Source organism: Oreochromis niloticus, linkage group LG23 (assembly GCF_001858045.2).
Source record: "Oreochromis niloticus isolate F11D_XX linkage group LG23, O_niloticus_UMD_NMBU, whole genome shotgun sequence".
Classification (NCBI taxonomy): Eukaryota; Metazoa; Chordata; class Actinopteri; order Cichliformes; family Cichlidae; genus Oreochromis; species Oreochromis niloticus.
In genome coordinates, this window is record NC_031986.2 from 31,023,578 (window position 1) to 31,041,347 (window position 17,770).

General features: G+C 40.5%; 1 protein-coding gene across 3 annotated transcripts in view; it reads right to left on the reverse strand.

Moving 5' to 3' along the window:
- The window catches only part of pbx1b (pre-B-cell leukemia homeobox 1b), a 65,492-nt gene extending 59,362 nt beyond the window's left edge, over window positions 1–6,130 (reverse strand). Inside the window, exons 1-2 of one of the 3 annotated variants that reach the window (XM_005451135.4) lie at window positions 5,414–6,128; window positions 4,519–4,592 (exon numbers count right to left, since the gene is read on the reverse strand). In XM_005451135.4, the coding sequence (XP_005451192.1) occupies window positions 4,519–4,592; window positions 5,414–5,601 (262 nt within the window). In that variant the 5' untranslated portion in view covers window positions 5,602–6,128. Of the gene's footprint in view, window positions 1–4,518; window positions 4,593–5,413 lie in introns of all 3 variants that reach the window. The other 2 variants (XM_003444302.5, XM_005451136.4) reach the window with 2 other exon arrangements.
- Window positions 6,131–17,770: the final 11,640 nt, after the last annotated feature.

Below are 17,770 nucleotides of genomic sequence, written 5' to 3' on the forward strand. Positions count from 1 at the left end.
ACTTCAGCTCTTCCTCTCTCTCAGTGGATGATTAAGCAGAGCGATTGGGGAAACAGCTGTGGCGGCGAGCTTAGCATTTCTCTCCTGCTGGATGCTGCTGTATCAGCACGGGGGAGGAAGGATAAGAGGGAGACAAAGGCTGCACGTATCTGCGTCCACCGGGAGACGATCACGAGAGGGGAGGCACGGCCCCGTGACATCCACCTCGACATGTAATATAGTACGCAGAAGGTAATGTGTACTGTTACTACCTGCTGCTTTGCACTTGCAGTGACTCCCAACAAGCCCTACAAATGCTTAATTGCTGCTGTAATGTGGCTATTTCATATTCCATGTGTACCCGTTTGGTAACCTGAAAATAGAGCCTTTAGCTGTGCATTGCCACATTAGCATCTATCAGACAACTTTATCCTTTTTTTTTACCAACCTTCTAACATGTAATAGACCCAACCGTCAGTTTATCAGTCAGGTACATATTCATGAAAACAATTCATCAACAATTTAATTGTGATTGATCCATCAATTGCTTCATTTAGTGGACTGAAATGTGATCACAATTTTACAGATTTTTTCAGTTCAAATCTCTCTTTTGCGGAAAACTGCAAAGACTCGTCAATTATTTGATTAATCGGCCGATGGAAATGAATCGAAAACTGTTTAAAGTAATTGTTTGAGCATAAAAAAACAATAAATCAACAACTCTGTGTGCTCGCATGGGAGAATTTGCTCCTTTTCTTGTTCTTAAATGACAGTAAATTGAATACTTTTTGACTGATCCGATGAAACTGCATTAAGTCACAAAGCTAACCAATTCATTAATAAAAACAGTCAATTACAAAAGCCATTCAGTGGCAAAAAAGCAAAAGATATTCCATTTATAAATGGATCCTCACGTCGGACATACTTGTATTGTTGCTTTAAAGGTGATTGATCGCATATCAATACCAGCGGTGATAGATTTCCTGTCAGCCATCTTACCAGTTTTTAAGTATTGGCCAGCGGTTTCAGCACTGCACCAGCTGTATCACGTTTTAAAGGTTACATCATACCTGATCACCTCGAAGGCTGCTTCAAAGCGTTTCGCCAGTGACGTGCAGAGCTGAGCCGAGTTCAGCCTCTGTAATACAAATCGGCAGATGCCAAGCATCTGAATGGTCTGACAAGTCAATGTAGTGTAGGCTTCCACACACCTTCCATAATCAGACCTCTGGCTCATTTCATCCTGTCAAACACTGCTCGGCTGCCCTCTATAAAACACCCTATTTTCACCCTTCAAAAAATAACATTACATCACTCGGCTAGTCATTTTTATAAATGGAGGATCCCCTAGGCTTGAAACCTTACACTACACAAACACGGGCCACGAGAAAGCTGGCCTTTTGTTGAGGTTGAGAGGAAAAAAATTAAACAGCGAGTCAGTGCAGCGCATTTACTGAGCAGCTCAGTCAAGGAGTGGTTTTGTTTGACACTGCCAGAGATTTACGATGTTGATGAAGTGTTTACAGAGGTCAAGGCGGCTCATTTTCCAAATCAGTTTGTCAAGCCTTTGCTTATCTAAAGAGGCATTTTCATCAATCATAAAAAAGTAAGGGAGAAGCCCAAGAAAAAAACAGCGCACCTTAAAAATACCTGTGATAAAGATACATTAATAGACAAACAAATAGCTCACTTGATATATTCACCTTTGCCAGCCTCTTAATTTAAAGAAATCAGTTAGTGAGAGGTAAAGACTATATCGTCCAATGGCAGTGGAGTCCAACTGTTACGACATATTTTTGGAAAGTATCTATGTGAAACTACCAGAGCTCAGCGACACAGCTAGGATGAGCACTAACACGGAGAAGCTGTGCTGCTTTTACCTTTGCTCCACATTTTAGATAAATACAGTCATATAATTAATATGCTCTTTATATTTTATGCTTCGTCTCCTCTTATTAATGTATGATGCTGCACGCGCGCGCGCGCACACACACAGCATCAGGAAAACAGCGTTCCTTTGAAGTAAAATAGACAGCCCAAATATGCCCGGAATGAATCTGGGTAAAGTCAGAGCCGCTGTCTGTCAAAAAAGGAAGAGAAAAAAAACCTAAAAACACTGGTTTAAATAAAGTGTTCCTTCCTCCTCTTTTTCCTCCCTGGTGTCGGTGTTCTATTGTGCTTGTTTATACTGCACAATATTTCTGTTGGCCATCGCTCACTTCTTCCCAGTAAAAGTACACAGAGCAGGTCACAAGTTCAGGCCCTAGATCGGCACTGGCATTGTGTCCTGCAGGTGCTGTCAGCGGCTCCAGGGATGGAAAATATACACAAGCAAACAGCAGCTCTGTGGATACACACTGTCTTTGCACTCTGATGGTTACTGAGGACAAAGTTACAGCGGCTCACTTGCAGCTCCGAGCAGTTGCTAAAGCTGCGCGCTGAAATATTTGAAAGTGGCTTATACTGATTTAGTAGTAATTTCAATATTGAAATATGAAGAACGTCTAAGCAAAAAGGTGTGCCAAAAAAATGTAGTAAAAAGAACCAAATTTACACTTTACAGTAAACATTGAAGCACTTTTTAACATAAAAGCCAATTCAGCTACTTTGTTTTGCCAGTATAGCCTCAGATTCGTGTAAATGTACATTGAAAAATTTCTTAACTTAAATTACATTACAATAAAAAAGATATTAAACACTCAGTAATTCCACTATTTTAATTAGATTTCAAAAGAAGGGAAAACCACTAGATGGAGCAACAAGCTACGACTTTTTCACAACACAGCAGAGAAGCCTTTTACAGCTGAAATTCAAAAACTGACCCAAGATATATTCATTCATAATATCGCTCATCGTGTACTAATGACACTGCTGGTCTCATCAAGAAAGGCAAATATTATTGAAAGGATTAAGTCAAAAGAGCGGGCACAACCTTTGTATAATGGCGCCTAATCTGTCAGTGACTTGATGTGTTACATGGAAGGAAATGTTTTTCACACTCCATACTTTATTTACACTAAACTTGACTGCACAGCTGAGGTGTGAGAAAGGAGAAATACACAGTTACTCTTTGCTGTAGTAATCTCTGAGTTTTATTTCTACTGTGGAAAGAAATGAAGACAAATAAAGTGTATCCGAATTAGTAGAAACTGCATAAATTGCTGTAAATGTTTCTTTCTAAACTAGAACAAAGCTGACTGGATAAAATGAAAAAACTACAATAACATGACAGGCACCAGATCTCCAGCACACAGCTCCTTATGCTGCACCTTGTATTTATAGGTTACCAGCTGAAAGCGAAAACAAAAGGGAGTGCAGGCAGGAAGGGGTCCAAGTTACTTTGTACTCTCAGAAGAGCCGAACTTTAGATGAACTCCGAGAAGCGCCAGGGAGTAAAACACTATGCATAACTGTGTCACTCCCCTTCGATAAAACCTACCAAGACAACAAAACTGCGAGCGAGCCAGCAGGCTTCAAAAGGCCCCCCTGCTCTCTCCTGAGGCAGTGGCCGATTCAAGATAAACTGCCACGCTTGGGGGGGGGGGGGGGGGGGGGGTGAGCAGCGAGGTGATCTTCAATGAAAGCCTCAATGAAAACATCCATGAAAGCACCAAGCGAGGGTGGGATCACACACACGAGAAACAACACAAACAGCACCAATCACCGCTACCACAAAGGTCAAGTATAAGCAAGTGCAACTTTGGAGACAATGAAACAATATCTTCTTCCCCCCTTCCATTTGATTTCATGCACTAATGAGTGTGAAACACACAGAAACCCTGGCTCTTGCTGCCATGGTTTTGGCAACTCGGTATCTCAACGATGTAAGTTTGCAAGAGTCCTAAAGCACATCGGTGTAAAGACAAGGAAATAAAAGACGAGGTGCACGCTATCAAGCTGAAGTGCACTGAATTCTCTCTGTGCCAATTTCAAAAATGTCACAGGGAGAATGATTTGGAAACATGACTTACGCCTCCTATGTTACGTTATTTCTCTCCTAGCAATTATTCTGCTGACATGCTCTCTCACAACTGCTTTAATAGAGAGACACAATACATAATAGAAAGAGACGTATTCAGCAGACTTGACAGTTAACTCACAAGGGGAGACATCAACGTGCTTGTGACAATTTTTGCTCAATACTCTCTATTATTCCACAATAGCATCAAAAAAGAACCTCATTCATATTTTGACACAATAATTGATAAGGACTGTTGGAGGTAATTGTCCACAGTTCCTATTGTGAAACCGCTAAAACACGCAGACTTTAGCGCTACATGAGGAAACACATGTCTTACATGTCACTGAAATTTATATGGTGAATTGTGTTGTGACTGAATCGAGCCTTCCAACGTGAATTTGAGCCTCAATAGCAAATTAGACTCTGATGATAAGGAGAGCAGGTACTGTGCCTCTGTGGGTTTTTCAGCTACTTAATAATACAGTGTGTGCCCTTTTGAATTCCCCTCCTGCGTAAGGACATTTGGAGGCAGCGACAGAGCAGTGGTACACACTCCTGCAAAATTAGTATGAACATACCTGTTTTTTCTTTGATTTCACACAAGACATTGAAAAGAGCTGGCTTCATTCTGTGACAGTTCAGAGCGTGTTTCCTGAAACAGAAAAGTGGCTTTATGAGCAAACCACAGCAAGGAAAAGCATAGATTTTATCCTGTGTCAAATTACTGATCAGAAACTACCGATTTAACTTATTAAACAGTTAAACGCTACAGAGCAATTACAGGGAAAAAAGTAAATTGTATGTGTACACATGTGCTATAAACCCATTGATAGTTACCTTTATGGACGCTCCAATATTTACACTAAGAAAATAAAATTATAGCATTATAGTTCCTCAATTAAAAAAACAAAAACAAAGACATTTTTAATGCATAACTTCGCGTTCGCTGAATTTAAGGCGGAACACACAAGATGGATGAAATCCTGAATTATGTATCACAAGTAAGAAAGTTGCTCTGCTTTTGCTGTGAACTGCACAACACTCCAGAGACAGCGCGGGCTGTTACTCGCTTATTCCATTTCATATTTAGAAATAAATGATGAGCTTTATTTGAGTGCACTAATAAAAGCAGCTTGACTGCGCTAAAGTAAAAGTGTTTTAAAAATACCCTCAGTGGGCGACACGTTGGCAATAAACGCCATATTCACACACTTTAATTTTCTGCTGAAGCGCGGCTGTCGAGTTATTTTAATTGGAGCAAAATCGGTTGTGTCGGCTTTTGCACAGAAACGCACCGCCTTTACGTTTGTACTTTCATCTTCGCCGTAGCGCATAGGAAATTTGGAAATGTCCGCGCATATATTTAGAATTTGTTTTTTTATTTTAAATTTCACCATCTTTTAATTTTAGTTATTTTTTTAATCTACTTTGCCACCGCCGTCTCTTGACAGCGAACCGGCGCGTGTCCTTTACCTGGCTTGGGCTTCATCCAGACTTTGATCCGTGATGGTCATAATTTGCTGTAAAATGTCTCCAATGTCCTGCTTTCTTCCGTCACCGTCCGTTCCTCCGGTGCCTTCCTGCATATGCTGCGGCAGGCCGGGGTGCCCTGCCATGCCTACCCCCGTGTGAGAGTGCATCAACCTCGGCTGCTCGTCCATCTCTTCTTCTTCTTCTTCTTCCCTCTTATCTAATTCTCTGTGGTACTCTCGCTGCTGAAATCCTGCAAAAATACATAAAAGAAAAAAAGGAGGGAGGGAGGTAAAAAAAAAAAATTAAAAAAAATCCCGATAACTGCGCCGCACACCCGGGTTTTTCCTCGCTGGAACGGTCAGTGGCGCTCAGGAAAAAAGGGGGTTTCGGAGAGGAAAGCGGAGAAACGAGCCCTCCTGCTCTCTGGCTGTCTCTCTCTCTCTCTCTCAGCTGGTCGGGGTTGAATGTGAAATCTGATCTGAACTGCTGCTGCCTTCACTGGAGTAGGGTATGCGTAAAAGAGACAGGCAGCTGCTTTCTACTACTAAACATGCACGTTTTCTTGTAATGTCGCGCAGAGATCCAAACCCCCCTCTCCCTGCTAAATTACCCCCCAAAAAGTGGCTGTGAGAAACACGAAGTGTAGGTTTATTTCAGTCACTCCATCCCCTTGCTTTTGTCATGTAAGCTAAAGTAGAAGCTGGGCAGGCAGCAACATAGCAAAGAGCATGAGAGTCAGACTCCGCCTACGCGACATGATTGGGAATATACTGTAAGACCATTTAGCCCCACCTTGAGGTGCCTCTCGCGAAACGTCTATCATTGGACTGTAAGAGTGGGATTCAGTGGAGAAGCTGGGAGATGTGGTTGCTGCCTTACAACCATGGAGACTCTAAGGACTCGCAGTGATGGATAGAGCCTGAACTCCAAATAAATAATAAGAGGTCTGCTTTAGCCTCTCCTTCTGACCTCAGCAAGAGCCCCAGCTGGCCCCGTGGAGACCATTTCATCTCCATGCTGTGCCAAGATAAGGGGCACCAATCAAAACTATTGGCCAGCCTTCTCATTTGTTATAAATATTAGATAGATAATGTGCATAAAGATTTACGACTAGAAAAATCCATCTACTGATGAGACACATTATGAAAAACACCTTTCTGATGTCATTAATATTTCATTTTGATATCAGAAACTGACTCCCACAGTCAGACAGCTTGTTTTGTTGCAGTAGGCACAGCGACTTTGTTCATTCATTTTCAGGTATGTTGCAGGGCTCCGCTTGGCTGACTTTGGCAGGGTCCTCCTAATGTAAGGCGGTGACCCATGTTGCGCAGCCAAGCAGCAAGGCCTGAGTGTGTCTGGCCAGGCTGAAAAGTGCCCTTCAGGCCCAGTGCTGCCTCACTGCTGCTGCTTCCCTCCACCACTGAGAGTCTTTCAGAGGGAAGAGAGAAGAAGGAGGCAGAGGAGGAGGGGCAAAAAGGGCTCCAGAGTGGAACTAAAGTAAGGACAGTGCTGTGCAAATCACTGGCCTGGATGTATACATGTGTGACACACATAAAATGGAGCGTATTTTAATACATAAGAGTGCCTTGGTGTTTTATTACAAGTAGAGTTAAAAGACAGCTACCTGCAAACTCATCCCCACTCTGAATTCAATTCAGAATTAAACATTTCTGCAAATCTTTGTAAACAATGTGCACTTGAGCCAGTGCATTAGTGGACTGACCAACACATTTCATATAAAAAAAACATGAAGCCTGCATGAATACATTGCATTATCATCAGTATGGTAATGGTAGTGTTTTCTCAAAATTTAAAAATAAAAAAAAATGCATTCAATGTCAATCACCAAATTGCACTGAGCTCATACAGATGCATTCTAAATAGATTTTTCTTCAAAAAACATTTGCAAAAAACCCCTTACTGACCATTTAGGAAAGCATGTGGTGTACGTATGTCCATCTTTGCTCTTCAGCGGTCTTTTTCAGCCCTTTGACAGCTATATATGTGTATTATAAATAAATACACATGAATAGCTGCCATCAGCCATTAGTTCTGAAGAGGTTGTTTTTGCATTTTGGCTGGTCATCTCAGTTTTTTGGAGCCAGAAATGAACATATATGAATGAGAAAAGTTATTTTAATTTTTTTACTTTTCCCCAAAATCTATTTTTAAAAAGGATTTTCTCCTAAAGTTATATATATGTCTTCCACTATCTTTGCTGTGCCAGCTGCAGCCATGTATGTCTGCTTAACTTTCAGTCAAAGTAGCCACAACCATAATAATTCATAACGTAAAAGGACAGTTCACCCTCAAGTCGAATTTATATAATATTCCTCAGGTTCGTAGTGCTGTGTATACATCTACACTGTTTGATTTGACCTGGCCAGTTTTGAATATATCTGCTGACAAATAAACACCTGGAAAAACTTCTTAACAATGTCTCTCCAGAAGTCACGATGTGTGCTAAATACAAACAAAATAAATAAAAAATGTGTACATTGTGTAGTCAGTTGTACACACATTTATTTACACCCTATATCTAAGCATTTTGAAATAGGGATGCATATTATTGACTTCTTTATTATTTATTTATTCTTTAGAGCCAGCCGTAAGTGGCTATTTGAAGAACAGCAATTTTTGGCATCACATGTTGGTTTCAATTTTCAGCCCTGGCGTTTGCTGCGCGTACATGCACAGCTTGTACAGCTGTGTGTGTGTGCATGAGAACAAACAAAACTGGAATTTATGTAAAATTACATTGGCCCCATAGTGCTACTAGTAATCAAAAACTCAATTTGGCTCCTTTTAAATATCCACAAATCAGGACTGGAATTAAAACGCGCTCACACACAAACTATAGATAATCAGATAATACTTAAACTCAGACAGTCACAATTGATAGGACAGCTTGATTCAAAGTGCCTATTCAGAACACACCCATTTAACTGAACAACGCAGTTTTAGCTCTGGCAGACAGCTGTGGACTTGTGTAGGAGACCATGGATAATAGAAAGAAGCTGAATGAGAAAATAGGTCTTCGGGGCATTTTAATGTTAATTTATTTTTGAAATGCCACCACATGTAAATGCATCAGGCTGGAAATTTGAGAGCCTGATAAGTGATGGATGTAATAAAAGCGTCTATTTTATTCATCTTATTAAGGCTGTTTCATCATAAAACACTTCCTGAATGATATTAAACTATTTAAAAATCATCAGGCTGCAAATTTTTCTCCCTCTCAAATCAAAATATACAAAGTGGAATGCACCCATTGGAATTCCTTTGTACAACCATTAGCATATTTGAGCTTGAGGTGTAGTGGCAGTGACATCTCAGACTCTCTTCCAAAGCCTCAGGTGGAGCTGCAGTGCAATCCTGGAGCTAGGAGCTCTCCCTGTAGGAGCTCCCTTGAAGCACCAGCTATGTAAATTGGGAGCAGAATATGTATGATGGATAATAGTACGTGTGGTAAGTTTCCTTGCCATCTGCTCAGTAGTAGAATAATGAGAATACCTGAGGGGGTCTCTGTTACACCAACATCCATATGACTCCCCAACATCTGCTAAGTTATGTTAGCAGGGCATTTAGAAATCTAAATATATGCTGATACTTTCAGGCTACATGGCAAAGCAAACAAATCACAGAGCTGGCAGTGATCTTCTTCCATTTATTGCCAGGCTGACACACGATCAGCTACACACTACTGATGAAACAGGAAATGCTAATAGATGTCCTGTAAAATGCTTAATTTTCAGCAGAGATGCACGCTGTGTATTATGGAGTGCTGAGCTGAATAAATGAATTTTTCCATACCAGAGTGCCATCGACCCTAGTGGGATTCTGTGAGGCCATCACAGCTATTAAAAGTAACAAAAGCAGACTCTAACAGTGGTGGCAAATGTAACGCTCAGGTGTAGGACATGACAGCAGCTTCAGCTCTGACACCTCTGCTCTGCAGATCCTCAGGAGCACCAGCAAAGGACAAAACCGGACATAAAAACAGCTTAAATAATGTGATCTTATTAAACTAATAAATAAAAAAAGAATGTATTTTGTTTTTTGTATTTACTTTTTTTAAAACAAAAATGAAAGCTGTACACCATCAAACCAGATCAAACCCATTTAGGACCATAGACTCCTTTGTCACCAAAACACTATCTCAAGCTAGAGAAATGTCTTGACCATGGAACCTCGGTCCAATAGTTGGTTCATAAAGTAACCTCAGCCTTTGGATTTTGCACAGTTTATATAATAATGAATAGATTGCCTGTTAATCTAAATTCAGTAAATCAAAAAGAGATAGTGGGTCTTCTGCCATTTCTGTAAATCAACTAGAAATCAAAAACTGAAATTATTCATATAAAAACGTATCAGTTCAGTCATTTAAAGCCCCTCTGAGAGCAATTACAGCAGCTTTTACGACAGTATTTTTGGTTAGAAATACTATCTTCAGATGTTCTGTGAGGTTTAACTCTGGATTATTGTTGGGTCACTCAAGAACAGCAGGAAATTTGACCCAAAGACATTTCCAAGCTGTCTTGGTCATAATTACACTAAAATGTGTACCATCTGCGCAATCTCACACTGTCTGCACTGTTGAGCAGATTTTCTTCTTTCTTTTTCTGGCTTTCCAATTATTAGTCTGTATTTATCCTGCACTCAGTATGACCAGTTTCCCTACCACCACCACTGACCAGTACCTTCATAGCATTATGCTACCACCAGCATGCTTCAATCTAGAGGCGACATGGCATTAGTTGGTGTCTGGTGTTATTTCTTAACACAAGTTTTAGTTCAAGCCCACCTCAAAATCATTGTTCTAAAGCTCTTGGCATTCCCGTAATACTCTTAGAAATTCCCAACAGGTTGTCATTTGTCTTTTACTTAGATTAGCTTTTGTCTGTTTGCACTACCTGGATGAGGAAGTGCTGCAGAGATGCACATCTTTCCAGCGGGTCCTATCATCTCTGACTTTTTCAGCACTGAGTGACCTTTGGGTTCTTGGTGACCTCCATGATCAAGGACCTGCCTGCTTGGTGGTTCAGACAACTGTCTCTAGAAAGAGCCCTGATGGTTCTAACTTCTTGCATTTCATAAGTAGTGAGGCCACTGTGCTCAAAGCCCTGATCTATGCCTCACCACTCCTTCTACAGAAAGGTCTACAGAGAGTTCCTTATCAATGGCTTAGATTTTATTCTGACAAGCAGGGTGAGTCGTAGCACCTTGCATACACACACAGGCTTAGCTTCCTAAACTAGAAGTGCACTTCAGAGTGTGCATCTTGTTTCCTTGTTTTTTAGAGAAAGTGATTTGAAGCCACATCGAAGCCTCATCGAAATTTAACGGGTTCTTCTTTTGTCAATATTTCACCTCTCCACCATGTTTCATGAAATTTGGTTGGGTAGTTCTAGCAGTAATCTTTCTGACATACAGTCATATGACACTGTTTACACGTTGCCACTGGTGGCCAGTTCCATTCTACACATAATTCATTATCACAAGGATAATTAAAGGAAACGGGATGAACTTGATGACAATTTAGAGTATTAGCATCCGATTGTTTTTTTTTTTTTCAATTAGAAATTTTGAGAAATTTGAAATTTAGAGGTTCATAAAAGCATGTGTTAAAATTCTTACAGATTTGGAATAGCCTGTTTAAAAACTCAGACATTCAACAGGCCTCAGAAACCTCCACAGGAGAAGCACAGAGGACAAATGGAGGACGAAGCAGGACAAGCAGCCAGAGGTGGGCTGGTTTCCATGGCACCTGAGAGAGAGACCTTTCTGCTCCAGGCCCTGGGTCACATCATGTGATGAGGTTGTGCAGATAAATCCTCCCTTTCATCCTGCTCAGCTTTTAGGCTGTGTGGAGGCAGCTCTAATGGAACGGATTCAAACACATAACCCTCTCGTTGATTCTAACACACGTTGATTCGGACAACTGCAAGGCCACAAAAATGTAAAAAAGTTATTGCAGTTGGCTTTTCAACATTATTATCCGTTTTGTTTTTTTCCTAATAAATGAAAGATTTGCCTCTGTGTAACACTTCTGAGTTACTATGGGTGCAAGTGTAATGGCATGTTAATTATACCATGAGTGACCTGGCAAGTAACACTAATGGCCCTGGATGCATTCGCTTTATGAGAGAATATAAACTATAAGATTTTCAAATGAACTTTTTCCAAACAATGCCTCTGCATCTTAAGACACATTGATGTGGAGAGAATAAAAATTCTGTAGTCTTCTAAAGATGCAGATGATAAAATGGACAACAAAGTGTAAGGGCTTTGTGCTGGGTAGCTTTAAGAAACAGCACGTTTTTAATTGTTGTTAACATTATTACTAGGGTAAGAACTGTGGTGGAGAGCTTAGTCTTTAGGTTTTGCGCAGACTCTGTTTCTTGCTGCTGAGTGAGAGTGAGCATTAGAGGAAGATCCATGGCACAAGCTGGTTTGAGCAGAGTGAACACCAGTGGAGTACATTCGGGAGGAGGTCTGAATGGATCAATACATCACAGAACAAAGGGGAACTGTGCTTCAGCAGGGGCCCCAGAACAAGACAGGCCCATTGCTCAACTACTGTCACTGTAGTGTATCACAGGCATCTCACATGCACCTTTTCAGAGCTCGAGCCTCTGGTTACAGACTGGGGATAAAGATAGATGTGAGAATGGGTGGATAAACAGCAGAAACCTGGGACACAACCAGCAGATTGACAGACAAACTACTCCATGACAAACAAACTCACGTCAACAGACTTTGTTTACTTTTACAAATCTGCTTCCAATAAAGTTGGAAAATCAAACAAATTGTAAATGTAAACCTAATTGGTTTCCTAAGATCAAAGACAACAAAGACATTTTCTTTTTCTTTTTAAAAATATCTGAATTCGATGCCAGCAGCATATTTTTTTTCCTTTTTGGAAAGCTGTAACAGTGGAATTTTTTCCCACTAACTTGTGAATATAGGTATTATAAGATTCTTTGAATTGATATTTTATTATCGAGGTAGTAGAATGGCTCACTCACAGTGAGTGGGTTCTGGGTGCAAATCCAGGGCCTTTCTGTGCTGAGTTTGCGTGTTGCTTCTGTGCTTGTGCTCGTTTCTCTGGGAGCTCTGGCTTCTCCCATGGTTGGAAAAATATGTTAAGTTAATGCTTCCTTGTTCAAATAACTATAAAAAGTTAATGGTGAACTGGACTTTACGCCTAAGCAAAGCGTAAAGTGATTTACGAGCCAGCTGGACAGGTTTGCAAAAGAAACTCTTAATATCATGAGTTACCTGTCCTGTTTAAATAAACACTCTTTTCTTAAATTCTAAAATTTGTGGTGAGCTCCTCCCCATCCTAATTTCTGAAAGACTCTCTGTCAGGCTTTTTTAAAATACCCAATCATGTTAACTACCAGTTGCCTTATTAGCTGTGATATGTTCCACCATTTTTTTTTTTAGTATTCTGTCATTGGATGTAGATTACCAGCATCTATTCTTAAATTTTCTCACTTTCAACATTTGATCTATGAAGCTATTTTCCAGTTGAATATAGGTTTTAATATTTTTTTTTAATTATCTAATTATTTCCTTTAGATTTTACAAAATGTTTCAGCTTTCTGTAAATAACAGTGTTTTAACAGTGGCTTGGTAGCAGTACCATACTCAGTGGCATGTTGCAACAAGGCAGTTACTTTTAGTGACAATTTAGTAACAGTTTAATGGATTATAACTTTGGTATTTTGCGGATTTCCTTTCTTCAGTTTCATCTCAGGGCAGTGGAAACTGTTCTGTAATTTGTTAGGTTGGAATCTCAGATATTGGACATACTGACTCATAGACCCCAGACCTGCATCAAATCAAAAACCTCCACGGAGAATGTACCTGACCCGATTAGACTGAGCAGAATTTGTTCTGTTGGCTTTCTGCTTGATAAGCAGCAAAACTCTCTAACACGGAGTAAAAAAGATTACCATACTAAATAACTGTAAGTGTGGTAGCCTTGTAAGCCCTGTTGTGTGTCAGATAACTAGCTTTAAATATTATTTCTTTTTATTATTTCAATGTTATTGATCATCTTCCTTTGCAGTGTGAACCTCGTCTACCACTGGTTCCACACCTGAATATTCTACCTGAAGCTTTCAGCTTAGAGACAATCCCAACTTATATCCAATGTAAATGGAATAGTTGGGGTTTTTTGATTATTTTTAAAATTGCACTTTGTATTTTTTCTTTTTGTACCTTTTTTCTTCTGCTTCTTTGTTTTAGATGAAATTTTATGTTTTACATTTCTGTTGCCTTGAGTTTAGTCTTGATTCTGCTTTGTTCTCCCATGTGAGTCCCTTGTGTATGAAATGTTGTTTAAATAAAAAATACTAAAATTGCTATCCTGCAGCAACTATATCACTATTTGTTGAGAAATTTCAGAATTTCTGTTTCAAATCAGTGAAGTTCTGTTGGGATTGTAAATAGTTAATGTGATTTTCTGTGTTTGTCCTGTGTTATAATTGTTGAATAACCTTTATAGTTCTTCAGATCTTTGAACGCCTGTACAAAAGACACATACTAAGGCCTTTAAATGTGTGATATGTATAAATTGCACAGGTAAAAAAATATTTCAAATAAGAAATCACATGTTTCAGGTCACAGAAAAATAACTGAAATGAATTTCATTCATAAAATTCCCTTTTTTGGAGCAGGATATTAAGCTGTGCCTGATCGCTGTGTTTCCACCTGGCCAATCCTTAATATGATAGATACAATGTCAGCCCATCACGTAAAGGTTACTGACAGTCTAGTTACCCTTCACACACCAGTAGCTGCATGCCCTTTCTCTCATTCATTTCAAGACAATTCTTTGTTTCTTTAAACCCGCTGTCATGTTTCTTACAATATTGTTTACCTTTTATGTCAGTTCAGGTCTGCCATGGTTTCATACAACCTTACAGTCTAACCACCGATATATTATAAAAGGGAAAAGAGAAATTTGAACAGACTTCTCCTTTCTTTTAAATCTAAACTGTTAACTTTTTTGCTGGTGGACTCCTGGAGACATGAATGAAGCTATAATCAAGCCCAAGATAAATTAAGAGAGGAGCGTTGACTCAGCGTTTTGTTGCCCCAGCGATCCATTGACCCTGAGGGGCGGCAGCGAGAAAATTGAGGAATGCTCGTTTTAATGCCTATCCAATATATACGGCATCTACCTCGAGATGGGGCTGTGCAATCAACCACTAATCCATTAGACAGAGATGTTTTTCAAAGATTGACGCGTTATTGTGCTGCTGTCTGCACTGGCTCACGTTCAAGGTTAACCTTTTAGAGACGCCTGATTGTTGCTAGAAGGTTAAACAACACATTAACATGCATTAAAATATTAAATTATGGCTCCATTTACTATATGAGAGAAAAACAACAACATAAAAAAGGCTTTTAAAATTATGAAGGCAATTGATAAAGTGGGTGGCGATCACAGGCGTTCACTCTCGGGGTAAAACAGGGTTGTGGGAGTGAGATAGTTTTCAAATGGGGAGAGCGGGTGCATTTCTGGCAGAATGAGGGCTTCTTTTATTGCTGGGTTAATGAACTGATGGTGAGGTCAAGTATTGAAGCCTTTGCAATTAAGGTGACTTTTCCCAGAAGACCTGGCCAATACACCGGGTGAAAACAAATTGAAGCAGCCACCTCTCTGGCTGACATTTTAGTTGAATTTTTGCAGCAGCCCGCGTCGAATTGGAGCCTCACAAATAGCAACAGTGTGCGGTGGTTACATATAATACATCTGTCTTCAGGCAAGCGTAAATCCACACTGCAGGAGACCAGACAGAAGCCCTTGTGTGCCACAATATATTGACAGTGTGAGGACTTTGAATAAGCGAAGCCTCCTGTCTGCTTCAGTGAAATACAGCCTCTACCATGTTGCAGAGGATAACCAATTAACTAATCTAAATGTTACAGTAGAGCTACAGTGGCGACATGCTCTCCTTTCCTATCTCACCCATTTAAGTAATTGAAGGATCAGAGAGGCATTCCGGTTTTAAACATTATAGGGAAACAATCCCATCATGCACGTCTTCACCCCGGCATCTTGAGGTGTCTCTACTCAAATGTCTCTGACTGACATGCGTTTCCTCTTTAATGGTCCCCCAGCACACCAAGTTTAATTTACTTTTTTCAGTGTCAATAGTGGTCAGGTTTAAAATTCACGTATCTGCAGCGAGGTTTGGGGGAGAAAAAAAGAAAGGGATGGGGTTATAGTGCAAGTGGAGAAATGACCAAAACAGTGCAAAAGAAGAAGAAACAGAGTGGAGGAGGGGGGGGCTGGAGAGAAAAGACAGAAAGACAGAGAAGGAATAAAGAGAGGAGACCCTGTCACTTGGAATCACCATCAGGGAGCAGGTGAAGAGAGATAAATGTCAAAGGACTCTCGGCGAAATAAAACAACAACTCGCCTGCACTCATCCAGGCAAGCGCAAGTCAGCCACAGTTCGTGAGTCCTGTGGCCTCTGGTCTAAACAGGCACACAGACATGCAGCAGAGAGAAAAAAATCCATATCCAAAGTTGAAAATAGAGGGTAAAAGGTTTGACCAATAAGCACCTATTATATATAACAATTCAATAGTTTAACTCTGATTAATGCTTGTAGACGTACTAGTTTTTCCTACGAGTTTATCTTTTTTCAAAGTAAATCTCAAAAACAGTATTCACTGTTGTGATATGAGCAATTATACCTGGAAAGGGCACCTAAAAGTGCAGGAAAGGCTCCAAAATTTGGTCCCATGTGTGTGGAGAGTGTCACAGCTGTGGTGTGACAGGTCCTCCTGCAGGCCCTATTCTCACAAACACACTGAGGCTGCTTTTATTAACACCCCCCACCACCACCATCTCTTACACCCACCCCCCCAAAAAGAAGAAAAAACAGAATGGAGCCAGGACTCTGGAGCCAAGTAGCTGTTGCTGGAATTTTTCTGGCCTAATTTGCATTAATAAAGAGGCTGTTCCTTGTCGGAATGTGTTTTATCCAGCTCAAAAAATCCCTGGGCGATCCCTCTCCGCAGAGCACTGGGAGAATCCGACTGTCAGAGCCGACAAGACAAATGAATCCTGGTGTCAGCGCAGAGTGGCTCCGCGTTGACAGATTGAGAAGAACTGTCCCTCTGTCGACAGGCATGCTTCATTTTCAAATTAATAAATCTGAATAAAATATTTTACCCTTCATTATGAGTGCTGCCGCTGTGACAGCTTTGCTGAACAGGGCTGGGATGTGGCTGAGGGGGGGTGGCAGCGGTGGGAAGGGGGGAGTTGCTGCCAGTGAAAACAGCTTGCACCAAATCCACCTGGGTTTACGCTGTGTATTTATAATGTTTGCATGTGTGCGCGTGTTTATGATGTGTGGGTGTGTTTTCTGTTTGCGCTTTCTGTTCTTTTGTGCACATGGGCTTATGCTTTTTTCTTCCCATTGATCCTCTGCTCGCACATATTCTGCTCCACGCGCTCCCTGAGCCCCCCGTGTTCTACCAAAGAGGATGGGACAAACAAAAATAACTAGGGCCGCTGCGGTACAGTAGTGATAGATTCTTCACATATTCTCCCCTCACACCTGTACAGCCATATGGAGGCACGTCAACATGGCAAAAATAACTTTTCAATGAGATTGTTGGGCATGACGTAAATACAGCAGCATGTAGCTTGTGGCTAATAGCAGCAAAAGAAATGTTTTATTTTACAGCGACGCCTGTCCAAATGTGCACTGTATGGAAGTATATTTAAAGACTCACTTGCAAAAATTATTTCTTAATGTGTGCCACGTGTAGGCTGCAGTGAAAATCTTCTGTATTAACTAAATGAGGGCTGATCAAAAAGTGTTTAGCTGTGAATGAACAGATGAGTCTCCCGGCTAAACAGTGTGGTGGGTATAAGTAGATGTTGAGTGACAGATTGATGGGATGAAAGACATAATTGCTTGAGATAAAAAGGAGTAGAAAGAGGAGGGGATGGGTGGGGGGGTGTATAAATATAACACACAGGACTCATAATCTTGCAATATTACCCCTCCAGGGTGAGAGAAGAAGGCATAAAGGAGCATGGAGGGTTGAATCCAGTCAGTCATCCTGGATGCTAAATTAATATGCAACAGCAAACACTAATATGCCCTTTGAGGAGGCCCGGCATATTGTGCAAGACTTTAAGCTTGTGAAATTGCCTGAAGGCAAATTCATATGAATAAAATAAAATACAATATCCTGCTCTGTAAATTGTGAGAATTTTATAGTGCTGTGTATCCTGTCAGTTGCTTTTTGCTCTCTTCTGTTGACTTTTTCTAGCGCATTTAAACTAATTTGATAAAAATGATGCAATGTAATACC